The 25,599-nt window shown below is 35.1% G+C and overlaps 1 protein-coding gene across 30 annotated transcripts in view; it reads left to right on the top strand.

The window, feature by feature from the left end:
* The window catches only part of DLG1 (discs large MAGUK scaffold protein 1), a 285,801-nt gene extending 262,611 nt beyond the window's left edge, over positions 1 to 23,190 (top strand). For all 30 annotated transcript variants that reach the window (XM_060298239.2, XM_060298240.1, XM_060298250.1 and 27 more), the window contains 3 exons: positions 9,392 to 9,501; positions 19,806 to 19,897; positions 20,841 to 23,190. In XM_060298239.2, the coding sequence (XP_060154222.1) occupies positions 9,392 to 9,501; positions 19,806 to 19,897; positions 20,841 to 20,947 (309 nt within the window). In that variant the 3' untranslated portion in view covers positions 20,948 to 23,190. The remainder of the gene's footprint in view (positions 1 to 9,391; positions 9,502 to 19,805; positions 19,898 to 20,840) is intronic.
* Positions 23,191 to 25,599: the final 2,409 nt, after the last annotated feature.

Genomic DNA, 25,599 nt, shown 5'->3' with positions numbered 1-25,599 from the left:
AGCTCAGGGTCTTTCTACTCTGCCATCTTGTCCAGTCTCTCTCCCAGTTAGAAAATTTAAAGCCACCTCTTAACTCTTAAGTGAAGGAGAAAATACAAAATGAAATTACAGAATTTCTTAAAAATGAAAGTAGTACATATCAGAATCCATGGGATACATTTAAAACACTGATCAAAGGAAAATTCATAGCCTTAAGAACTTTTCCAAAGAAAAATGAATGCGAATAGGGATTTCCCTGGTGGCACAGTGTTAAGAATCCGCCTGCCAATGCAGAGGATACAGGTTTGAGCTCTGGTTGGGGAAGATCCCACATGCTGCAGAACAGCTAAGCCCATGCACCACAACTGCCGAGCCTGCGCACTGCAACCACTGAAGCCCACGTGCCTAGAGCCCGTGCTCTGCAACAAGAGAAGCCACCACAATGAGAAGCCCGCGTGCCGCAACGAAGAGTAGCCCCCACTCACCACAACTAGAGAAAGCCCACATGCAACAACGAAGACCCAACGCAGCCAAAAATAAAATTAAATAAATATTTTTTTTTTATGAATGAGAATAAATAAACCAAATCCCTAGTGTAAAGTACTAGAAAAAGGTAAAGGAAGAACATGATATAACTAAAAGCAGAAATTATGTGGTAAGCAGAAGGAAGAAAATGAAGATCAGAGAGGAAACTAATAAGAAAACAAAAGCAATAGATAAAATCGATGAAACCAAAACTTGTCCTTTGAGAAGATCAAAGTTATTGATAAACCTTTAACCAGACTGGTCAGAAAAAAGGAGAGAAGACACAAATTACCAAAATCAGGAATGAGAGAAATAACAAAATCTACAAATATTTAAAGAAAAGTCAGAAATTAGTAACAACTTTATACCACTGAGTTCAACAATTTAGATGAAAAGGATAAATTCCTTGAAAGGAATAAACTACTTAAGCTCAAGAAGAAATAGATAATTTGAATAGCCCTATATCTGTTAAAGAAATTGATTTGTATTTAAAAATTTCCACAAAGAAAACTTTCTTTCCACAAAGAAAACTCCAGGCCCAGATGGCTTCACTAATAAATTTTACCAAACACTTAAGGAAGAAATAATATCCATTTTCTACCATAAAATCTAAAAAGAGGGAGTGCTTCCCAATTTATTCTGAGTCCAGCATTACCTAGATTTCAAAACCTGACTACACATTACCAAAAAAACTACAGACCAATTTCTGTGAACATAGATGCAGAATTTCTAAACAAAATTTTTACAAATTTGATCTAACAATATAAAAGAGATAATATAACCACCAAGTTAGGGTTTATCCAGTGAATTCCAGGTAAATTTTAACATGAGAAAGCAGTCAGTTTACCTCACCATATTAAACTAAAAAAGGAAAACCATATGATTATATCCATAGTTTAGGAGAAGCTTTGACAGAATCCAACATCCTTTTTTTTTTTTTTTTGGCTGCATTATGTGTTCGTTGCTGTGCGCGGGCTTTCTCTAGTTGCGGCAAGTGGGAGCTACTCTTCGTTGCAGTGCACAGGCTTCTCACTGCGGTGGCTTTTCTTGTTGCGGAGAGCAGGCTCTAGGCGCGCAGGCTTCAGTAGTTTCAGCACGCAGGCTCAGTAGTTGCAGGACATGGGCCCTGGAGCACACAGGCTTCAGTAGTTGTGGCACACGGGCTTCAGTAGTTGTGGCTCACGGGCTCTAGAGCACAGGCTGAGTAGTTGTGATGCACAGGCTTAGTTGCTTCACAGCATATGGGATCTTCTGGACCATGGATCAAACCTGTGTCCCCTGCATTGGCAGGCAGATTCTTAACCACTGCACCACCAGAGAAGTCCCCCAACATCCATTCTTGATTAAACTCTCCGCAAACTGGGAATAGAAAAGAACTTTCTCAAACTGATAAATAATATTCTAAAAATCCTACACCTATCATCATACTTAATGATAAAAGAAGCTCAGTGTTTTCCCCCTAAAATCAGAAACATGTCAAGGATACCCACTCTCACCACTTGTTTTCAGCATTGTACTAGAGGTCCTAGCCAGTGCAGTAAGACAAGAGAGAGAAATCAAAGTCATCCAGATTGGAAAGGAAGAAGTAGAATTGTCCTTATTTGCAGACAACATGATTGTCTATGTAAAAAAATCTGATAGAATCTACAAAAAGAAAAAAAAATGCTACTAGAACTAGTAAATAAGTTTAGCAAGATCAAAGGATACAGTATTGATCAATATACAAAAATCAATTGTATTTCTATATACTAGACCAAATTGAAATTTTAAAAAACATTATTTGTAGTAGCATTAAAAAAATATTAAATACTTAGAGATAAATCTGACCAAAAAAATTTGCAGATCAGTACACTAAAAACTACAAAGCATTGCTGAGAGAATTAAAGAAGACCTAAATAAATGGAGAGATGCACAACGCTCATGGATTGAAAGGCTCAGTGTTGTTTAGATATCAGTTTTGTTCACTTGCACTTTAGGCTCAGTACAACGCCAATCAAAAATCCCAGGAGCTCTTTTTGTGGAAATGGACATGATAATAATACTAAAGTTCATATGGAAATGCAAAAGATCTAAAATAGCCAAAACAACTTTGAAAAAGAACGAAGCTGAAGGACTCACACTACTTCATTTTGAAATTTATAAAAATACAGTTAATCAAGATGGTATGCATAAAGATATTGGCATGAAGATAGGTAGATCAGGGCTTCCCTGGTGGCACAGTGGTTGAGAGTCCGCCTGCCGATGCAGGGGACACTACTACTTCGTTGCGGTTCACAGGGTTCGTGCCCTGGTCTGGGAGGATCCCACATGCCGCGGAGTGGCTGGGCTCATGAGCCATGGCCGCTGAGCCTGCGCGTCCGGAGCCTCTGCTCCGCAGCGGGAGAGGCCACAATGGTGAGAGGCCCACGTACCGCAAAAAAAAAAAAAAAAGGTAGATCAATGTAACATACTAGAGAATCCTTAAATGGACCCACATGTATATGGACAGCTGTGGTCAAAGGTGCAAAGGCAATTCAGTGGAGAAAGGGATATTCTTTCAACAAATGGTGATGGAACAAGCCACGTTGACTAGCCACGCCTCATACCATACACAGAAATTAACTCAAAATAGATCCTAAATCTGAATCCTAGAACTATAAACATAGGAAAAATCTTCATGACTTTGGGTTTGGCAGTGATTCCTAAGATAATATACCAAAAGCACGATCTATAAAAGAAAAAAATGATAAATTGGACTTCATCAAGATTAAAACTTCTGCTCTTGGGGGAAAAAGAAAAAAGCACTGTTAGGTGAATAAAAAGACAAGCCATATACTAGGAGAAAATATTTTCACATCATATATTTCATAAAAGATTTGTATCTAGAATATGTAGAGAACTCTTTCATCACAATAATAAAGACAACCCTATTTTTAAATGAACAAAGGATTTGAAAAGACATTTCTCGAAGGAAGATATAAAAATGGCCAATAAACACGTGAAAAGATACTCAACACAGTCATTCATTAGGTAAATGCAGATTGAAACCTTAATGAAGAGCCACTACATACCCATTGGAATGGCTAAGTTTTTTTAAACTGACCATTACCAAGTTTTGACAGAGATAGGAGGAAAGAAATCATATGTCCATACAGAGACTTAACATGAATATTTGTAACAGCTTTATTTATAATGGGCAAAAACTGGAAATAACCCAGATGTCCCTCATCTGGTGAATGGATAAACAAAGTGTGGTATATTCATGTAATGGACTACTACTCAGCAATAAAAAGTAATAAATTGTTGATGTTACACAACAACATGGATGAATCCCAAAGTAGTTATGCTAAGTGAAAGGAGCCAGACAGTAAACTACATACTGAATAACTGTACTTATATAAAGTTTTAGAAATTTCATACAAATCTATAGTAACAAAAAGCAGACTAGTGGTTGCTTGGAGAAGGACAGGAAGGAGAGGTTACAAAGAGGCATGAAACTGGGGAGTGACTGATACATTTATTATTTTGATTATGGTGATGATTTCAAGGTATATACACATTGTCAAAACTTAACCAAATTGTATACTTTCAATATCTGCAGTTTATTGTATATCAGTTATGCCTTAACGAAGCCTTTTTTTCTTTTAACTGACATTCCTCCTAGTGCTTTGGGGGAAAACAGAACTTGTATCTTTAACATTATATGCTTTCTGAACTACTTAAGATTTTTGTCACTTGCATACATATTCTTTATAATAAAAATAATAAAATGGATTTTTGTAAGAAATTAAGGTGGAGAATAGAAAAGCAGAAGATCTAGAAAGAAATAACACAATAGACAAACTACTAGCTAACCTGATTTTTTTTAAGGGGAAAATCACAAACACTAGACACAGGAAATGACAAGAGGGCATAACCATTGAAATATTATGAAATCATAAAAGACTGTATTGCATATCTTTATATAAATAAAATTTTAAACTTGGTTGAGATGGATAATTTCCTAGAAAAATACAGTTTACCAAAATTGACCTATTAGAGATGGAAAGATTTCTATAGAAGAAGAAATCTTTAGAAGAAATAGAGCAAGTTATCAAGAAACTATGCCACAAAAAACATCAGGCCCAGATGACTTCATGGGGGAATTCTAATAAATCTTGAAAGGTTAGATCATCCTAAAGCTCCATAAGTACTGTTCAAGAGCATTCTTTTTATGAAGCAAGTCTAATATTGATATCTAAACCTGATGAAGACAGTGAAAATTATAGATCAGTATCACTGATAAATATTAATACAAAAGTGTTAAATATTTTAATAAACAGAATCCAGTACCACATTGCAAAAATGATATACCATGACCAAATGGGATTAAAGGTATTTAAAGTCAGCTCAATATTAGGAAATCCATTAATGTAATCTACCACGTTAACAGATCTAAAGAGAAAAATCATATATTCACAGATGCCTGAAAAGCATTTGGTAAAATCCAGTACCTCTACTGGGAGGGGGAAATCTCAAAAATACAGAGATTGTTGTTATTTTTTTAAAGAGAAAAAAGAAAAAGATTGAGAGGGACAGATCGAAATCCTTAATGGGAGAAACATTGAGGCAGTGCCATTATGATAGGAGCAAGGCAAGGATGTCCATTATCTCTACTACTACTCAAGGTACTAGCCAATGCTATTATACAATACAAATCAATCAGAGGCATAAGAATTGGAAAAGAAATAAAACTATCTCTGTTTTCAGATAATATAGTAACCTAGAAACCGTACAAAATTTATTATAAAATTTATTTTGTAAAATATAAATTTATTATAAAATTAAAGACTTATAAAATCAAAGACAAAAAGCTAGAGTAAGGTAGCATATAAAATTAATATGCAGAAATTAATAGCTTTCTTTTACATGAACAGTAATCAGAAGATTATTATAGAGAAAACCCCATTTATAATGTAAGAAATAGCATGTAAAATACTTAGTAGACTTAATGAGAAATATGCAGACTTACATGAAGAAATCTGTAAAACACTCCTGAAAGACAGAATATTAGACTTGATCAAATGTAAAGACATCCCTTGTTCTTAGCTATGACAATTCAACATTGTAAAGCTGCCAGTTCTGTCTAAGCTGATTTATATATGAGCACAATCCCGGTAAAAATAACTACCAGCTTTTTTATGGGGTTAGACGAATTGAAGTTCATAAGAGAAGCCAGGACCACACAAAAAGAAAAGCTGCAAGAGATTCCAGCCCTACCAGATATTAAAGAATACTATTAAGACTTCTTAATTAAAACAGTGTGTTAATGACCCATGAATAGGACAAAAAGACGAGTAGAATAGAAAAGAGAATCCAGGAAGACCCAAATTCATATGAAAATATAATATATGACAAAGGTGCAATCTCATATCACAGGGGCTTTTAATAATGGGCTTTTAAGTAAATAGTGCTGGAACAACTGGAGAAAAGGTAAATTAGAACCATACTTCTGGGGGACTTCCCTGATGGCACAGTGGGTAAGACTCCATGCTCCCAATGCAGGAGATCTGGGTTCAATCCCTGGTCAGGGAACTAGATCCCACATGCATGCCGCAACTAAGAGTTCGCATGCCACAACTAAGGAGCCCAGGTGCTGCACCTAAGACCCAGTGCAACCAAATAAATAAATAAAAGAACCATACTTCACACCATACACAAAAATTCACACCATACACAATTGACAGAAGAAAATATAACCTGGGCATAGGGAAGTTTTTTTAACCATGAATCAAAATTCAGATGCAGTAAAAGACTGACAACTTCTGAACACATGAAAACAAAAAGACTTTTGCTTGACAAAAAAACTTTTCCTAAAACTAAGAGAAAACACCATTACCAATGTCAAAAAACAACTGACAAAAAATCTTCGAGAAAAGGGCTGATATTCCCGAATATTAAAAACTCTTAAAAATTGAGCGAATAGAGACCAGAATCTATTAGAAAATGGACAAAAGAAATAAATACACAATTCACACAAAAATAAGATATAAAAATGATAAACCTGAGATCAGTTACCTACGAGGGAGGAGTGGAAAGGATGGGAGATTGAGATTGAGGTAGAAGGGATGGAGGTGCAGCATTTCTCCAAGTATACCTTTTTGTATAATTTTGACTTTAGAACTGTGTTAACATTTTGTATATTAAAAAAACAAAAAGAGAAGATGAGGGGAAAGCAGAATGATATATAAGCAGACTAAACCTAGTCTAACTGTTTCAAATAGTTATTTTTAAATTAATTTTCAAATAACTTCATTGAAGAGAGGAAGGGAGGGGAGAAGTCTTAATCCCAATAATCCTTGAAGACAGGCTAAAGACAGAAAGCCTATGAACAAATATTGAACTCTAATTAGAGTGGTATGGGTTAATAGATCTGAAACTACTTTAAGGTATATTTTAGAGTTGAGCAAATAAATTAATATATTGACAATTGATGGGAGCTAGATTTCTCACTGTCAAAGAAGGGATTTTAGAAATATGGAAAGGGGAGAGGGTAGAATAAACTCTGTGGTAATTGGATTGGAATTAGAGATATGAATATAAACCCATGCATCTTAATACAGATATAGAAATATAAATGTGTATATATGTTTTCTTGCTCTGTCCACAAAGGAGGCCTAAAAATGATGACTCGTCAATAAACAATGAGAATATCTAGTGTCTAGATCTTGGCTTCTAAATACTATTCTCCATTAAAAAGGTCCAGAACTCATTAGAATAACGGCTGATTCCACTGGGAAAGTACAAGATGAGCCTAGAACATTTTGCTCTGTCAGAAAACTAAGGAAGTGCTTAAAGAATGATACAAATATGTCAAAAAGACACTGAAACCAACCTGTAAGGCCCCACAGTGGCCAAGTCTGGCATAATTGGAATATTAAAATAAATGATAATAACTGATTATAACAGAGAACAAGAATCCAAGAGTCCATAATGGTATAATGGTATAAATAAATATATGAATGAATAAATAAGTAGATAGAAGGGAAAGATTTACCTTACATTATTAGAATGTCTACTAATAAGGTTAGAAGGAATGATGGAATTAGGAGAGCTCTCTTGACAACCACCATGATAATAATTGTTTCAGGCAAGAATCATCAGTGTATGCTAAAATTAATGAGTGAATCAATACCTGATGAGAAACAGGATATTTACATAGTTTCAACATATCCTTGCCCCAAATACTTATCAGCTACAAAAGGAAAATAGTAATCTAAACCTGGCAGACAAAAACCTTTAAAAAGTGATCAAAATTAACATCACTAGTAGACATCTTATGCTTCCTGATATGATGGACTGAGAAGGATGCAATATCACTTCTGTGGTATTCCTACCAAAAATGTGTATCCTGCCATCTGATGGGAAACTTCAGGCAAACCCAGGTTGAGGCATATTCTATGAAAAAAAATGTTCTGTACTCTTGAAAAATATCAAGATCATGAAAGACAAAGACTAAAGAACTGTGCCAGATTGACAGAGGCTAAAGAGACAATACAACTAAATGCAATGTGTGGTCCTGGATTGGACCCTAGAGCAAGAATACTTTTTTTCCTTTTGCAGTAAAGGATACTAGATGACCAACTGAAATTATACTGTGGTTATTTAAGAGATGTCATTGTGTTTAGGAAATAAGGGGTAAAGAAGTTTTATGTTTGCAATTTACTGTTAAACTATTGTGTACATATATATACAGGGAGGTAAAATAAAGCAAACAAGATAGAATGTTAATGTTTCAATGTAAAGTTTTTTAAAATTTCTAAGCAATCAGGTAAAATAGTAATATCTACTAAAAGGAGGTGGTGGGTACATGTATATATGTTATTTACCTTCTATGTGTTTGAAATATTCATAAAATATTATTTTTTTTATTTTAAATAGTCCTACTGAGTTGAAATTATCATTCATTCGGGTGGATTCAAGCCCTTAGATTACAAGACGCATTATGGGGTAGACTTGACTTTAAAAGTTATAATAAAATCTGTTTGATAAATTAGAAGTACTACCCTATTTAACATGGAAATGCTCATCTTTACTAAAAAGCTTAATGGCCTTTGGCAGTGAATTTAAGCATGTCAGGAAAGCGTCTTAAATTCAGAATTGGGGTTTCCAAATGCTTCAGTTTGTGATAAAGTTTTTACTGGTCACCAGTAAGGTGAAAAATAGAACAGAGAGTGGTAGTGAGGTTTTATAAATTTAAATTTATTCAGTTTTAAAGATTCGCCTTTATCCTACACTTTTACATTCTTGTTTGATCATATATTATTTTTTTGTTTGTTTTTTTATTTGTTTTTTTTGTGTGTTTTTGCGGTACACGGGCCTCTCACTGTTGTGGCCTCTCCCGTTGCAGAGCACAGGCTCTGGACGTGCAGGCTCAGCGGCCATGGCTCACAGGCCCAGCCACTCCGCGGCATGTGGGATCTTCCCAGACGGGGGCACGAACCCTTGTCCCCTGCATCGGCAGGCGGACTCTCAACCACTGCGCCACCAGGGAAGCCCTGATCATATATTCTTTTATGAAATGATGGTTGTGGTAAGATGGTAGCTTAGGGTATTTTTTAGTGCCCTTTCTCAGCGAAGTAAAAGATAGGAACCCCATATTGGTTGCCGTTTTGAGAGATTACTGATCTGTGAAAGCTAGGAGTAAGGGAACTGTATTTTCATTCCTTTTTAAATGTAATATTTGAGAATGGAAAACCAGTTATCCATAGTCATTATTCATTGTCTTCATAACAGAAATGACAAGTTTGCTTAAAGTGAACAGGATCCAAACATCATAATTCAATTTTGTACTTGTAGGAAATATACCTTTGATATAGTTGAAAATACTTGGTTCACTTGTTTTTCTTCCCTATTCCCTCTGTTTTAGGGCAAACACTGTATCCTCGATGTGTCTGGAAATGCCATAAAGAGATTACAGATTGCACAACTTTACCCAATCTCCATTTTTATTAAACCCAAATCCATGGAAAATATCATGTAAGTGTAAGTGCCTAAGGCACAGCCTCTAAGTACAAATCCAGTCTCTGTTACTTATTAGATTGGGTAATTTACTTACCCTTCTTGCATCTCAATTCCTTTATCTGTAAAATGCAGGTAATAATAGTATATCCACTCAGAGGGTTGTTGTGAGGATTAAATAAGCACTCGATATTAACTATCATAATCATCAACGTTAATATACTAAAGTATAAAGTAACATATGTTAGAATTTTTAAGTTTAAATAGTCACATGTGTCCAGTACCTACTTAATTGGGCAGTGCAGCTCTGGGTAACCATTAAGAGAATAAAATAATGCATAAATATTTACCTAATAGAGGACAAAAAATAGAATTTAAATAAATATTAAAAGAAGAGAGGAATGAGCAAATAGAAACATAGTATAGGTGGGGCAAAAGGATACAGATAGTAAGATAGTATAAATTAACCCAAATGTTTCATTAATTAAATTCTAGACTAAATGGTCCAATTAAAATACAAAAATTGGCAGAATAGGGGAATGAGAAATAAATAACTATATGTTGCTTTTGTAGAAAAGGAAAAGAATCTTTACCTTCTATTCCTCCAGGTTCTCAGCTGGGCCTCTGTAACAAAAGACAGATGAACAAGAGAAAAGCATGCAAATTTATTTAAGTTTTACATGACATAGGACCCTTCATAAGAAAATGAAAACCCAAAGAAATGGTTAAACCTGAACATTTTTATACTAGGTTAGATAAGGGGAGAGTGATGGGAAAATGTGATAGGACCAGACGATATGACTTAAGGGTAGTAAACTAATGGAAAATTAGTAAGGCTTGTTCATTCAAATTCTTCTCAGCTTCCCTCCATCATCAGAGATAAGGATGGTCCTTTTCTTCAGGTATAGGGAGGTCACCTCTCACAGGAGGGTCTTACTGACCTGCTTCAGGGGAAGGTCAGAGAGTCCTTCCTGTACCTGTCATTTTTCAAATTCCTTCAAGCCAATGTACCATATTTTGGGATAGTGTGCTATAAAACCCATCAATTATATGTTGCTTTCATAAGACATACCTTAATTATTAGTCTATGGAAGGGCTGAAAGAGAATAGAAAAAAGGGATATACCATACAAACAGTAAATAAATTCAGCTGGTTTATACTACTTTCAAAGTATACTCTAAGGTAAGAAGTATTACTAGAGATAAAGAGGAACATTCATATAAGTTAAAGGTTCACTCCATTACGAAGATATATTTATACATTTGTTTTGCACTTTTAGTAGCACAGTCTCAAAATATCTAAAGCACAAATTAACAGCTATATAGGAAAAATAATAATTCTACAGTCATAGTGGGCGAACGTAACAAAAGAATCACAAAGTAATAGAATAAGAAAACAGACAAATAAAAAAATAAATAAGGATATACAACAACACAAATTAGAAACTTTACCTAACTGACATACATAGACCACTGCACTCAACATCTGCAAAAGTTACAGCTTGATTTCAAGTGCACTTAAAATAATTACCAAAACTAATTATATGCTAAGCCACAGATTTCAAATGATTAAAAAATATCTCTGAGCATGATGAAATTAGAGTAGAAATGAATAATTAAAAGATCACTGGAAAATCCCCAAATATTTTGAAATTCTGTGGATCAAAGAATAAGTCACTCCATAAGTTAATAAATGTTTTGAACTCAATGGTAACAAAATTGTCAAGTAAATAAATTTGGAGGATGTAGTAGCCTAGAAAACAAACATATGGTAGAGAGGATTAACAAATCAAAAATGTTTTCTTTGAAAAAACTATTAATAAGAAATATCAAGGAAAGAAAATTTTAAAGGCATAAATAACATCAAGAATGAAAATGGGAATATCACTAAACATCCAGTGGACATTAAAAATGTTAACACAGGCAACCCAGTAGAAAAATGAGCAAAGGACCTAGACACTTCACAAGAGGATCCAAATAGTTAATAAACATTTTAGATAATGCTTAATCATGGAAATGCAAGTTAAAACCACAAGGTCATATGTTATACTAAAATAGCTAAAATGAAAAAATACCAAATGTTGGCAAGGATGTGGAAAAACTGAAGCTCATAACACTGATAGGAGTGTAAATTGGTACATCCACATTGGTAAACTTGTTTACAGTATCTCCTAAAGCTGAACATACACATAACTTAGGACCCAAAAGTCTCATTCCTAGGTATATTCTCAACAGAAATTTTACGTATGTTTACCAAAGAAATGTACTAGATTAGTTGGAAATACTATACTAAATAACTAAGAACTTGAAACTATCCAAATACCCATCAAAGCCTACATAAATATGACATATTCACACAAAATGAAATATTTTACAGTAATGAAAATGAGCAATCTCCAACTACACACAAAAGTATAGATAGAAGAATCTCACAAACATAATTTGAGTAAAAAAAATTCAGACCTAAAAGTATATATACTCCATGATCCCAAATTTAATCATTGCTTATAGAAATCAAATAGAGGTTACTCTTTGAGAGTAGGTTGGTGACTGGAGTGAAGACACCCAGATACTTAGGTGCTGATGTAATGTTCTCTATCTCAGTCTAGGTACCAGATATACAGGTAAGCGTAAGTTGCTGCAAACTCATCAAGATATATATTTATGATATTTCTGTTCTATGTTTGAAAGTTATGCTTTAAAAAAATCTGAAGAAATAGAAAAGGAAAAAAAGAAATAGAAAATCTAGACCTGTACTCCTAAAGAACTTGACTTTGTTATGAAAAGCCTTCCCACAAATAAAAGAGCCAAAAGGACTTACTGAATTCTATCAAAAGCTAAGAAATAATACCAGTCTTATAAAGATTCTTCAACTAATTTTATGGGCATTAATTTAATACCAAAACCTGTGAAAGATTTCACAGGAAATGAAAGTGACAGACCAGTCTTACCATGACTATAGATACAGAAATCCTTACCAAAATATGAGCAATTTGAATCCAACAATTTTTTTAATAAGATAAAATACAACAGCCAAGTTGGGTTTATTTAAGGAATGCAAGGCTAGGTTAACATTTAAGATTAATCAGTGATAGAGCTAGAGAGAAGATGGAGTAGGAAGCACCAGGAATCTATCTCCCCACCTAGACAACAGTTGGACTTGCAGAATCTGTCTGATGTTGACCCTTGAACATCACAGGTTTGAACTGCATGGGTCTACTTAAACATGGATTTTTTTCAGTAGTAAATATTTCAGTACTACTCAGTCTGCGGTTGATTGTGGATGCGGAACCATGGATACAGAGGAACCAAGCATATGGAGGGCCGACTGTTGAGTTATACATGGATTTTCAACTGCATGGAGGGTTGGTTGGCACCCCTAACCCTGACATTGTTCAAGGGTCAACTGTATTTTGGAACTCAGGAATTCATTGAAGGCTTGCAGCTTCTAGGGGATGGTTTGAACTGTCAAATTTGATTTATTTCACCTCTTACCATGGTAGCAACTACCCATTTCCCCACCTTCAGCCCCCTAGCAGGTAGCCATGCACTCATTCCTTGAACAGCTTACATAAAGTTTGTGGAGCCAAGGTGGGGAATAAGGACCTTGTCCTCCAAACACTGGGGAATCTGTGCTCAGATAGCTGATTCCTGCTTCTAATTGTGGAGGTGCAGACACAGAAGCAGGAAGCCATTGTTGCAAACCCCACTGCCACTGTTGCAGGGCCCCACCTCTCAGGCTGAAGTGACTTCTAGAGAGTTAAGGGGCTGGTGCCTTTTTTCCCCCTCTTTCACGTTTTCTTTTTCCCATTTGGGAGTCAGACTAGGACGTTCACATATACAGGAGTATTCAGAAAGTCAACACACATGCCCAGGGAAAGGCACAGGCTCAGAAAAGATCTGAGAAGACCTTACGTGTATACCTCAGGCTAATCCCTGGCATGGAGACATCCTATAACAATTTAAAACAAACAAAAAACCCTAAAGGAAAGAGAATTTTACCTCTAGCATTATCACATTATAAGATTCCAATGTCCAGTATTCAACAGAAATTTATAAGGCATACAAAGAAAGAAGAAAGTATGACCTATTCAAAGGGAAAAAAATAAATCAATAGAAACTGTCCCTGAAAAAGACCTAATGGCAGATATACTAGGCAAAGACTTTAAGACAGCTGTCTTAAAGTTTCTCAGCAAACTCAAAGAAGATGTGGGAAAAAGTCAAGGAAACAATGTGTGAACCAAATGGAAACATCAATAAAGAGGTAAGACACCAAAAGGAAATTCTGGAGCTGAAAAGTACAAAAACTGAAATGAAAATTTTCATTCAAATTTTTGAATGAAAATTTCATTCAAACAGGGATTCAAACACAGATTTGAGCAGGCAGGAACAAAGATTCGTCAAACTTGAAGAATGGAAATTATCAAGGCTATGAACAGAAAGAGAAAAGACTGAAGAAAAGTGAACAGATCCTAAGGAACCTGTGAGATACCATCAATCGGAAGAACATATGCATCTGGGAGTCCCAGTATTAGAAGAAAGAGAGAAAAGGCAGAGAGAATATTTGAAAAAATAATGGCTGAAATCGTCCCAAACTTGATGAGAGACATGAATATAAACATCCAAAAAGCTCAACAATCTTTAAATAAAATGAAGTCAAAGAGACCCACATTGAAACACATTTTAATCAAACTATCAAGAGACAGAGACAGAATTTTGAAAGCAGCAAGAGAGAAGTGAATTACCACATACGGAAGTCCTTATTTCCAGTAATTTATGTAAGTGGACTAAACTGTCCAATCAAAAGACAAAGATGGGCAGACTGGATAAAACACATGCAATCCAAAGACACAAACAAGTTGAGAAAGTAAAAGAGATATTCTATTCAAATAGTAACCAAAAGAGATCAGGAGTAGCTATACCAATATCAGACAAAGTAGACTTTAAATTGAAAAAGGTTATATATGACAAGAAGGACATTGTATATTAATTAAAGTTTCAGTATGGCAAGAAGATATAACAGTCATAAACAGTTATGTACCTAATAACAGATCATCAAAATATATGAAGGAAAAACTGACACAATTGAAGGGAGAAACAGCTCTACAATAATAGTTGGAGACTTCAGTACACCACTCAAAATAATGGATAGAACAACCAGACAGAAGATACATAAGGAAATAGAGGGCTTAAACAACACAATAAACCAGATAGACGTAACAGACATATGCAGAACACTCTAGCCAGTAATAACAGAATACACGTTCTTAAGTGCACATGGGACATTTGCCAGGGGAGACCATATGTTAGGCCACAAAAGTTGATTCTTCAAAAAGATCAAGAAAAATGACAAACCTTTAGGCAGACAGACAAAGGCAAAATAAGACTGAAACTAAACTCTGAAATGAACGTAGGGACATTACTACTGATTATACAGAAATAAAAAGGATTCTGAGAGTATTATGAACAATTGGGCACCAAAAATATGGGTAACCTAGGTGGACAAATTGCTAGAAACATAAAACCTACCAAGACTAAATCACAAAGAAATAGAAAATCTGAATATACCTGTAACTATAGTAAGTTTTGTATACATATAACTTATACACCCTATATTAAGAAAATTGAATCAGTAGTCAGAAACTCCCAACAAAGAAATGCTCTGGATCTGATGGCTTCCCTGGTGAATTATAACAAACATTTAAAAGAAGAACTAACGCCAATCCCTCCTAACTCATTCTGTGTGACCAGCATTACCCTGATACAAAAGCCATACAAAGAAACTACAAGAAGGGCTTCCCTGGTGGCGCAGTGGTTGAGGATCTGCCTGCTAATGCAGGGGACACAGGTTTGAGCCCTGGTCTGGGAGGATCCCACATGCCGCAGAGCAACTAGGCCCATGAGCCACAACTACTGAGCCTGCGCGTCTGGAGCCTGTGCTCCGCAACAAGAGAGGCTGCGATAGTGAGAGGCCCACGCACTGCGATGAAGAGTGGCCCCGCTTGCCACAACTAGAGAAAACCCTGGCACAGAAACAAAGACCCAACACGGCAAAAATAAATTAATTAATTAATAAACTCCTACCCCCAACATCTTCTTTAAAAAAAAAAAAAAACCACAAGAAAACTGTAGACCAATATCCCTTATTAACATTGATGTAAAAATCCTCAACAAAATATTAGCAAACAATTCACCAACATATTAAGAGAATTATACACCATGAGCAAGTGGATTTTATTCCTGGAATGCAAGGATGTTTCAACATATGAAAATGGATCATTGTAATAAACCACATCCACAAAATGAAGGGGGAAATCACATGATCATCAACTGATGTAGAAAAAGCATTTGACAGTATTCAGCACCCTTTCATGATAAAAACATTCAACAAAATAAGAATAGAAGGAAACTATCTCAACATAATAAAAGCCATTTATGAAAAACTGACAGCAAACATCATTCTCAATGGTGAAAGACTGAAGGCTTTTCTTCTAAGATCAGGAATAAGGCAAGGATGCCTGCTTTCACCACTTCTATTTAATGTAGAACTAGAAGTTGTATCCAGAGGAATTAAGCAAGAAAATAAAAGCCATCCAAATTGGTAAGGAAGAAGCAAAATTATCTCTGTTTGCAGATGATATGATCTTATCTGTAGAAAACCATAAAGACTCCACACAAAAGCCATTAGAACTAATAAATTCAGCAAAGTAGAAGTATGCAAAGTCAACATACAAAAATCAGTTACATTTCCGTACATAAACGATGAACAGTCTCAAAAGGAAGTTACAAAAACAATTTTATTTACAATAGCATCAAAAAGAATAAAATACTTAGGAATTAACCAAGTAGGTGAAAGACTTGTACAATGAAAACTGTAGAACAGGACTTCCCTGGTGGCGCAGTGGTTGAGAGTCCGCCTGCCGATGCAGGGGACACGGGTTTGGTCTGGGAGTATCCCACATGACGCGGAGCAGCTGGGCCCGTGAGCCATGGCCACTGAGCCTACGCGTCCGGAGCCTGTGCTCCGCAACGGGAGAGGCCACAACAGTGAGAGGCCCACGTACCACAAAAAAAAAAAAAAAAAAAAAAAAACTGTAGAACATTGCTGAAAGAAATTAAGATATAAATAAGTAGAAACACATTCCATGTTCATGGATTGGAACACTTAATATTGTTAAAATGTCAGTACCACCCAAAGTGGCCTACACATTCAATGCAATGCCTATCAAAATCCCAGTGACATTTTTGCAAAAATAGAAAAATCCATACTAAAATTCATATAGGATCTTGAGGAACCCCCAAATAGCGAAAACAATCTTTAAAAACGAACAAAAAAATGGAAGACTTATACTTCCTGATTTCAAATTTTATTGCAAACTACAGAAATCAAAATGCTGTGGTACTGGCATAAAAACAGAGATAAAAGACCAGGGGGAAGAAATGGTCAGTTGATTTTTGACAAGGATGCAAGACCATTCAATGAGGAAAGGACAGTCTGTTCAACAAATGGTGCTAGGAAAACTGCATGTCCACATACAGAAGAATGAAGTTGGATCCTTACCTAACACCACATACAAAAGTCAACTAAAAATGGATCAAGGACCTAAATGTAAGAAAATAAAACTCTTAGAAGGAAACAGGACGAAAGCTTTGTAACACTGGATTTGGCAATGATTTCATAGATATGGCACCAAAGACACAGGTAACAAAAGAAAAAAAGGAAGGTTAGACTTTGTGAATATTTTAAAACTTTTTATGTCAAACGACACTATCCACAGAATAAAAAGGCAACCCACAGAATGGGAGAAAGTATCTGTAAGTCATATGTCTGATAACAGATTAATATCCAGAATATATAGAAAACTAAAACTCAACAACAACAAAAAACTTGATTCAAAAATGGACACAAGACTTGAACAGACATTTCTCCAAAAAAGATAAACAAATGGCCAATAAGCACGTGAATAGATACCTATCATCACTAATCACTAGGGAAATGCAAATCAAAACTACAATGACATACCACCTCACACCCATTAGGATGGCTACTGTCAAAAAAACAGAAAATAATTGCTGCCAAGGATGTGGAAAAACTGGAATTCTTGTGCACTGTTGGTGGGAATGTAAAATGGTACAGTGGCTGTGAAAAATAGTTATGGCACTTCCTCAAAATACTAAAAATCATAATTACTATATGATCCTGCAATTCCACCTCTGAGTATATCCCCAAAAGTATTGAAAACAAGGTCTTAAAGAGATATTTGTACACCCATGTTCATGTTATCATTACTCACAATAGCTGAAACATGGAAGAAACTCAATGTCCATGGACAGATGAATGGTTAAGCAAAATATAGTATATGCACACAAAGGAAGGAAATTCTGCAATGTGTTACAACATGGATGAACCTTGCAGACATTATGCTAAGTGAAGTAAGCCAGTCACAAAAAGACAAATACTGTATGATTCCACTTATATGAGGCACCTAGAGTAGTCAGAATTATAGAGACAGAAAGAATGATGGTTGCCAGGGGCCAGGGGGAGGCAAGAGTGCAGAGTTATTTTTAATAGGTATAGAGTTTTGGTTTTACCAGATGAAATGAATTATAGGGATGGATGGTGGTGATGCTTGCATAGGTACTAATGCCACTGAAGTGTATACTTTAAAATGGCTAAAATGGTAACTTTTATATTGTGTATATTTTACCACAATTTTTAAAGTAATTTTTAAAGATCAGTGTAGTGTAAGACTCGCAGACATAGAAAACAAACGTGATTACCAAAGGGGACGGGGAGGGATGAAGTAGGAGTTTGGGATTAACAGATATACACTACTATACATAAAATGGATAAACACCAAGGACCTACTATATAGCACGGGGAACTATATTCAGTATCTTGTATAACTTATAATGGAAGAGAATCTGAAAAAGAATATATATATATGAAAAGAATAGATATGTATATAACAGAAACACTTTGCTGTACACCTGAAACTAACAACATGGTAAATCAACTATACTTCAATTTTTTAAAAAATCAGTGTAGTGTACCGCATTAACAGATTTTACAGGGAATTCCCTGGCAGTCCAGTGGTTAGGACTTGGGACTTTCACTGTGATGGCCCAAGTTCAGTCCCTGGTTGAGGAGCTAAGATTCCGCAAGCCGCACGGCACAGCCAAAAAAAAAAACCAGCTTTTAGTATTAAAAAAAAATGATCATTTTAATAAATGCAGAAAAAGCATTTGATAAAATTAACATCTATTCATGACAAAAATATCTTGTAAACTATGAATAGAAGGGAATTTCCTTAATCTGATGAAGGTCGTCTACAAAATACCAAAGCAAACATCATATTTGATGATGAAACATTGAAAGCTTTCCCTCTTAAGTTGGGAGCAAACTTCCATTTATCCATCATCCAGCTGTAACATTAATTATCAACTGTGACCAATCTCGTTTCATCTATCCCCCCACCTCCTTACCTCTCCACTCCAGATTATTTTGAAACAAACCGCAGACATTATATGATATCATCCGTACATCTTTGTATATATTTGAAAGATAAAATTCTTTATTAAAAAACATCACTGTGATGTCACACTAAAACATATATACATTGATATGTATAAAATGGATAACTAATAAGAACCTGCTGTATAAAAAAAATACGTACACATTGTAGAAGGTCCAAGCAATATGAACAAGCATAAAGAAGAAAAAAAATCACTATGTCACACTAAAACAGTAATTCCTTGATATCATCAGTTCATGTTTTCTTGATTCATAAGTTTTGTTTAATTTTTTCAATTTGTTTGAATCAAGTTCCAAACAAGGTCTGTTTGTGACAGTTGGTTGTTAAGTCTTTTGATCTACAGATTCTCCCTTCATATCTTTCTCTTTTTTCTGTTTATTTGTTGAAGAAACCAACTCATTTATTCTGCAATTTTCCCCAGACTATATTTTGCTGATTGCCTTCTCATGGTATTATTTAATGTGTTCATGTATCCCCTTTACTATCTATAAATTGGTAAGTAGATCTGTAAGTCATATTTTAATATGAAATTTTCATCGAAGTCAAAACTGTCAAATTAATGCTTAGTTTTTTTGGCTGTCTTGAACTAATGCAAAAATGTGTTGAAACCCTTCTGTCATTCCAAGTAAAAAGCTACATAGTCCGTGACTGGATGTAGTTTTTAATGACATTAAGATTCTCAACAGAGCTCAACTTTTCATGATTTTATATATCTTCTCTCCTTTGTCATCCTTTTTCAAAAGTATTATAATGTAGTAATTACTAATTTCCAAATTTATTTGTATAGGGAAATGAATAAGCGTCTGACGGAAGAACAAGCCAGAAAGACGTTTGAGAGAGCCATGAAACTGGAACAAGAATTTACTGAACATTTCACAGGTTGGCATGATGTGTAGCAGTGCCCTTTATGGTAGAATTTTGCTTTGGAGCCATATGAACTCACCCATGGAAATGGATTTTGAACTATGCCCACATTTACCAGTAGTAATAATAAGTGCTTAAGTTCCAGAATAATTCATCTAATCTAGGTCGCAGTGATGAGGAATCTTGAAATTTAGTGTTTCTTAGGTTGTCGATGAGGATAGCGTGTACAGAGGAAAACATTCAGACTTGACTTCTTCAGTGAAACTGACTTTTCTCTTATTCTTTATAAATTTTGATCTATTTTAAGATACTATTTGTTTAAAAAGAGAAGAATAGGTAACAATTCCCAAATTCATTTTATTCTTTAAATTATTCCTTAGGTATCTTTGGATAGGTTTTTGTTGTTGTTTATTGTTTGTTTGAAATAATGATTAGCTTATATTTGGTGTTCATATTAAGTACCATTAAGTGTCATGGTGTTGTAACCCGTGTGTGTGTGTGTGTGTGTGTGTGTGTGTGTGTGTGTGTTTTTAAGGATTTTTAATAATTTCAGACTTACAGAAAAATCACAAGAATAGTACCAGCAATTCTCATATACCTGTATTCCACAAATGTTAACATTTTACCACATTTATAATTTTGCTGAAACATTTAAGAGTAAGTTGCAGACAAATGCTCTTTTGCCTCTAATTACTTCAGTGTCTATTTCCCAAATACACAAAACAAAGTAAAAAATCACCAAATCTTGCTTTCTGATAAATTTTTTAAATAAATTTTTTTCTATTTTAAAAATAAGAAAATTCATGAAATGAGCCCTTTCTAAGCAAACAATACATAGATGGTATCTCTTCCTGAATGAGTATTTCTAAGATATAGCTTCTGCTGTCTTACCAACAATTGTAATGGTGAAGATAGACAATTTTAATGGAGGTTTCTGATTTTGTTTCTATCATTACAGCTATTATACAGGGAGATACGCTGGAAGACATTTACAACCAAGTGAAGCAGATCATAGAAGAACAGTCTGGTCCTTACATCTGGGTTCCAGCAAAAGAAAAGTTATGAGGACTGATGTTTTCTCTGTTTCTCTTTTCCAGTCTCATTTTCTCTGACACTTCTTTGCCCTTTCCTTCTGGAGTCTGTCTTCAATACTTCTTCCATGTTGAATCATATCCCACTCATCATGGTCTGCAGTTGCACTTATTTTTGACATCTTAGTGTCTCCTTCAAGTTGTAACATCTGTATTATTGTATCTCACTATTGGTTTGTGGCCATTTTTCACAAATGAAGATGGAATGGCCTGACCAGCTATTAATAGGATTTGGGGAGACGGGGAAATTGTGGTAAAATTCCTTAATGTTTAAGGGAAAGTAACTTTAAGAGATTTTCAGAGAAGCTTTATATACATTCTTTCCAAATTTCAATATAAATGAAAGAAAAGTGGTTTTAATCAATGATTTAGTAAACTTTGAGCAACAATGCACGCTTAACTTTAATAGCATGGTTTGGCCAACATATTAGCTCTCAAGTCCTTTTCTCAATTGACTTCTGTTATCAAAGCAAATATTTCATTACAGACAAATAAGGAAAATATGTTTTTTAATTTCAAAATTAATATCTGAGTTAACTTTAATAATTTCACAAGGGATATTCATATCTTCTTAAAGTCTTTTATTGTTTGAAGTTTTTTTTTTTCCTCCCAGTAGATTTGCTAGGAATAACAATGTCTAAATGTTTTTAATCTACTTGTGCAACACTATTTATAGTGTCTTACAAAAGTTCATACATAATGATCATCACATTTTCTGAATTGAGGCCATGTTTAGGTGCTAGGGGAGTTTACCTTTTACACATAAGGTTGAGAAAATTTCATAGAGATAAACACAAAACAGACGTTACAGTGATGATGTAATCATTATGGCAGTGGGAAAGGAGTCCAATTCATAGTCTAAAATTTTAAATGCATTCTTAGGGGTCAGATTTTAATGAATATTTTACCCACAATAACTGACTATTTTGTTATAATAAAATATATATATATAAATATATATATAACTTTCTTTAAACTCTGTAACTATGGGAATTATTTTCTTTACATAGTTGCACACACACAAACATATATATGTATATTTAAAATATATTTTTTTTCTTTTGCCACCTACTCTCTTGGTTTGGTTTTAAGTTAAATATTAATTGATTGGACTTTATCTTCCTTAATCGTGTGAAGTGAAAACAGGAGGATGGTGGTTGTGGAAAGAAGCCCTTAGGGAAATTAGGTTATACATAAAAACATGGGCATGTTCTCCTCTTTTCTATAAAAGTTTTCAAATGGTTCCTGGTTGGTTTTTTGTGGGTTTTTTTTTTTTTTGGGGGGGTGTTGGGTGTTGTTCCCGTTGTTCTTGTCATTGGGTTTGGATTTGGTCTCCACCTCTTTCCAGTTCTCCTTTCATTAATAGGCAAACAGGCAAAAACCTCATGTGTATGAGTGTTTTCCCCTCAGACTGTACACCTTTCATCTCTTGTAGCTGCTCTGCAGTAGAGTTGCACAGATCTTCATGGTGAGCAATTAAGAAATTTTAGTGAAAAGTAGATAACAATTTCAGAAATCAATTTCTCTGGTCTTTTATATTAATAATACTGTTTGGCTTCCCATTGCTTTTTTGGAGTTTATTAAATATGTGTTTTTGACAACCTCCTCATTACAGTTTCTTAAACAAATGAGTACTGGTTTGTAAAGAATTATCAACATTATCCATTCCATTTATGAGAAAGAGGAGAACAGCTAATAAACTTTATTGTAAAATCTGTATGTTAAATGTGTCTTGTATTCTGAAAGAAAAAATTATTTTACAAGCTAGCATTTTCTTGGAACAGTTTGGGGCATCACATGATTTGTAAACTGAATTCAAGAATCATTAGGCAACCTAATCATATTTCTTCTGTAGGTTTTGGAATTGAATATGTTAACACATTGAAATATATACCACAGCTGTTATATGCTAATATAATAAGTTGTTTCCAAACATAAATAGATTAGGAGAAAACTATTGTAAAATGATCTCAAGAGCCTCAGAAATCATCTTATAGCAGGACCCCAGCATAAACCATTTTGAAGTATTTACTGGTCGAATGTTGTAAAATATCAAGAGGTTATAAAATGACACCATTTATGTGTTAAAATGTATATTACATTGCTTTCTGAATGTCCTTGTTAAGTGATTTTTTGTAAGAAGATACTTTTGTGCACCTTTCTAGATTGTATAGAATTAATAAAAGTACTAATTGTTTAGTACTACTATGCAACAGACACTTTAGTATCATTTAATTTTTCAAAAGAAGATAAGAATTACTGGCCGCACTATAAGGCTTAAGCAGAATCTCTTGGCCAAGATTACTTAGCTAGTAAATGACAGTGCTGGGTATTGGTATCGAAGTTTCTCTGTCCCAAGTTCTTTCTAATATACTATGCTGCCTCATTTTTCAGCCCCTACTGTGGAAGGCACTATGACTTAAATTATGTTATGTTACTGCCCCTTTACAGATAAAGGTAGACTTAGATGAAGGTCCTTACCCAGAGTCTCATAGTAAGTAAGGACAGACCCACAGAACAAGTCATTCCCATCGCAGCTGGAAGGACTGTTTCGGGAAACAAGTCAGCCCAGCACTGTCATAGTGACATACAAGGAAAGAAACTCTTTAGAACCAAAAATGGAACACTATTCATTAGGGGGAAAAGTCCACTGTTCTGATACACAGGGAATAATACTATTTTGAATGTTTTATGAAATATTCCATATTTTTAATATGCTTCTTAATACCCTTAATTCGGCAAAAATAAAAATGCCTCTTAAATGTGACTACACGTCTTTGGTTGCTTTCCTATTCCATATCTGCTCAGGGCTCTTCAAAAAATGATGGGAGCGAGCTTGAAGGGGGGCTCATTCTAGCAGAATACACTCTGGTCAGCAAATACCTGCTGAACCACCACACAGTATTTAAACTCCAAACTTGGCAATTTGGGGACTTTACTAATGAGGAAAATTTGTTTTCTAAAGTACTAAACAGCTACCTTCTAAGATTCTGCCTTGAATACTCTTAATTTACAGGTGGTGAAACAGAAGCCCAGAGATCCCTGTGTCCTAATCAAAGTTGCACTGCAACCAGGAACAGAGCCAGGATTAGAGCCTTTAACTCCTGGCTCCTGGAACAGTAGTTTTTCTACCATTCCAGTTACTTTTCCTCCCTTGCTGTGAGCTGAATTCAGTGGGCTCTTCAGTCCCTCAGGATGTGAATTATTGACTGAAAGAAAGTAAATATTAGTGAAATTAAGAGATTTTATTGAGGTGGTCAGATTTGAAAGATATCAGGGAAAAACACAAATGTCACTTTTCTGACCCAAATTTAGATTATCTGGTTCAGTCCAATGTTGAAGATTCCATTGATCTCCCTCCAGAATTGCACAACATAGCTCTCGTTGGTTTTGGCAGCAGAGTACTATAATGTGAAGAATGTGGGCTATGGAATGACTTGATTTGAATGCCAGCTTTACCACTTACTGGTTATGTAACGTTAGTTGGGCAAGTCATGTCATCCCTTTTTCTGTTTCTCTGTAAAACGGAGATATTTTGAGAATCAGTAAGATTACAAATAAAGGGGGCACCCTAAAAGTTAATTCCCTTTTCCTTGGAATCAGAAGCCTGGAATTGTTCCAACTTCCCTTGTATAGATTAACTTGAGACTTCATTTTGCCGTATTTTATTATATTATTTATTTATTTTTGGCTGCGTTGGGTCTTCGTTGCTCTGCGCGGGCTTTCTCTAGTTGCAGCAAGCGGGGGCTACTCTTCGTTGCGGTGCGCAGGCTTCAGTAGTTGTGGCATGCAGGCTCAGAAGTTGTGGCTTGCGGGCTCTAGAGCGAAGGCTCAGTAGTTGTGGCACACGGCCTTAGTTGCTCCGCAGCATGTGGGATCTTCCCGGACCAGGGCTTGAACCTGTGTCCCCTGCATTGGCAGGAGGATTCTTAACCACTGCACCACCAGGGAAGTCCCTTGCCGTATTTTAAATGAGATTTGATTGACTACCTTGCAGGACTATTAATAAGGATTAAATAGAGCAGTGTGTACAAAACACCAATCACAGCATCTGATACTTGACTCTCAACATCTGTTCTTCCTCTTGCTCTGGAGTGTGTTCATGGTTGCAGAAGAGTGAGAAAGAAGAATATGGTGCACCATTCTTTATCCCTATAGAGAAATTTTGACAGACTTTTAGTTAAGAAATTATTTACATTTCAGTCTCTATAATCTTGTTAACGCATCTCTTCTTCTAAGGATTCCTACTCTTTGTCAAAGATGCTGTGATTGTGACCTACCGTAACTCAGCCTTAAACATGGAACTGGAAGACATCAAGATTTCATAAGCCATTCTCACATCTCTGTACAGTGTTAGACCCTACTGTCCCTAGCGATTCTCCAGAACATTAATTATTGAGAGTCTAGAAACAGGTCTGGAAAAAATAAATTGCCCAGATAAAATACATTGTCTTCCAATTTAAGAATAAAATAGTCACTACTTACTCACTGACTGGTTTCTCATTCGTTTCCTACTTCTCCATTCCACCCCCAAATATGGTTACCTGAGAACTGGCAAAACAAATCCTGGTCCGCTAAACAGCATTGTGAACAAAATTGGTGGTCAGGTAACCTGGTATTATTGTT

Source organism: Globicephala melas, chromosome 4, assembly GCF_963455315.2.
Source record: "Globicephala melas chromosome 4, mGloMel1.2, whole genome shotgun sequence".
Classification (NCBI taxonomy): Eukaryota; Metazoa; Chordata; class Mammalia; order Artiodactyla; family Delphinidae; genus Globicephala; species Globicephala melas.
Note: the sequence above shows the minus strand (reverse complement) of the source record. Positions and strands in the feature narration are given on the sequence as shown.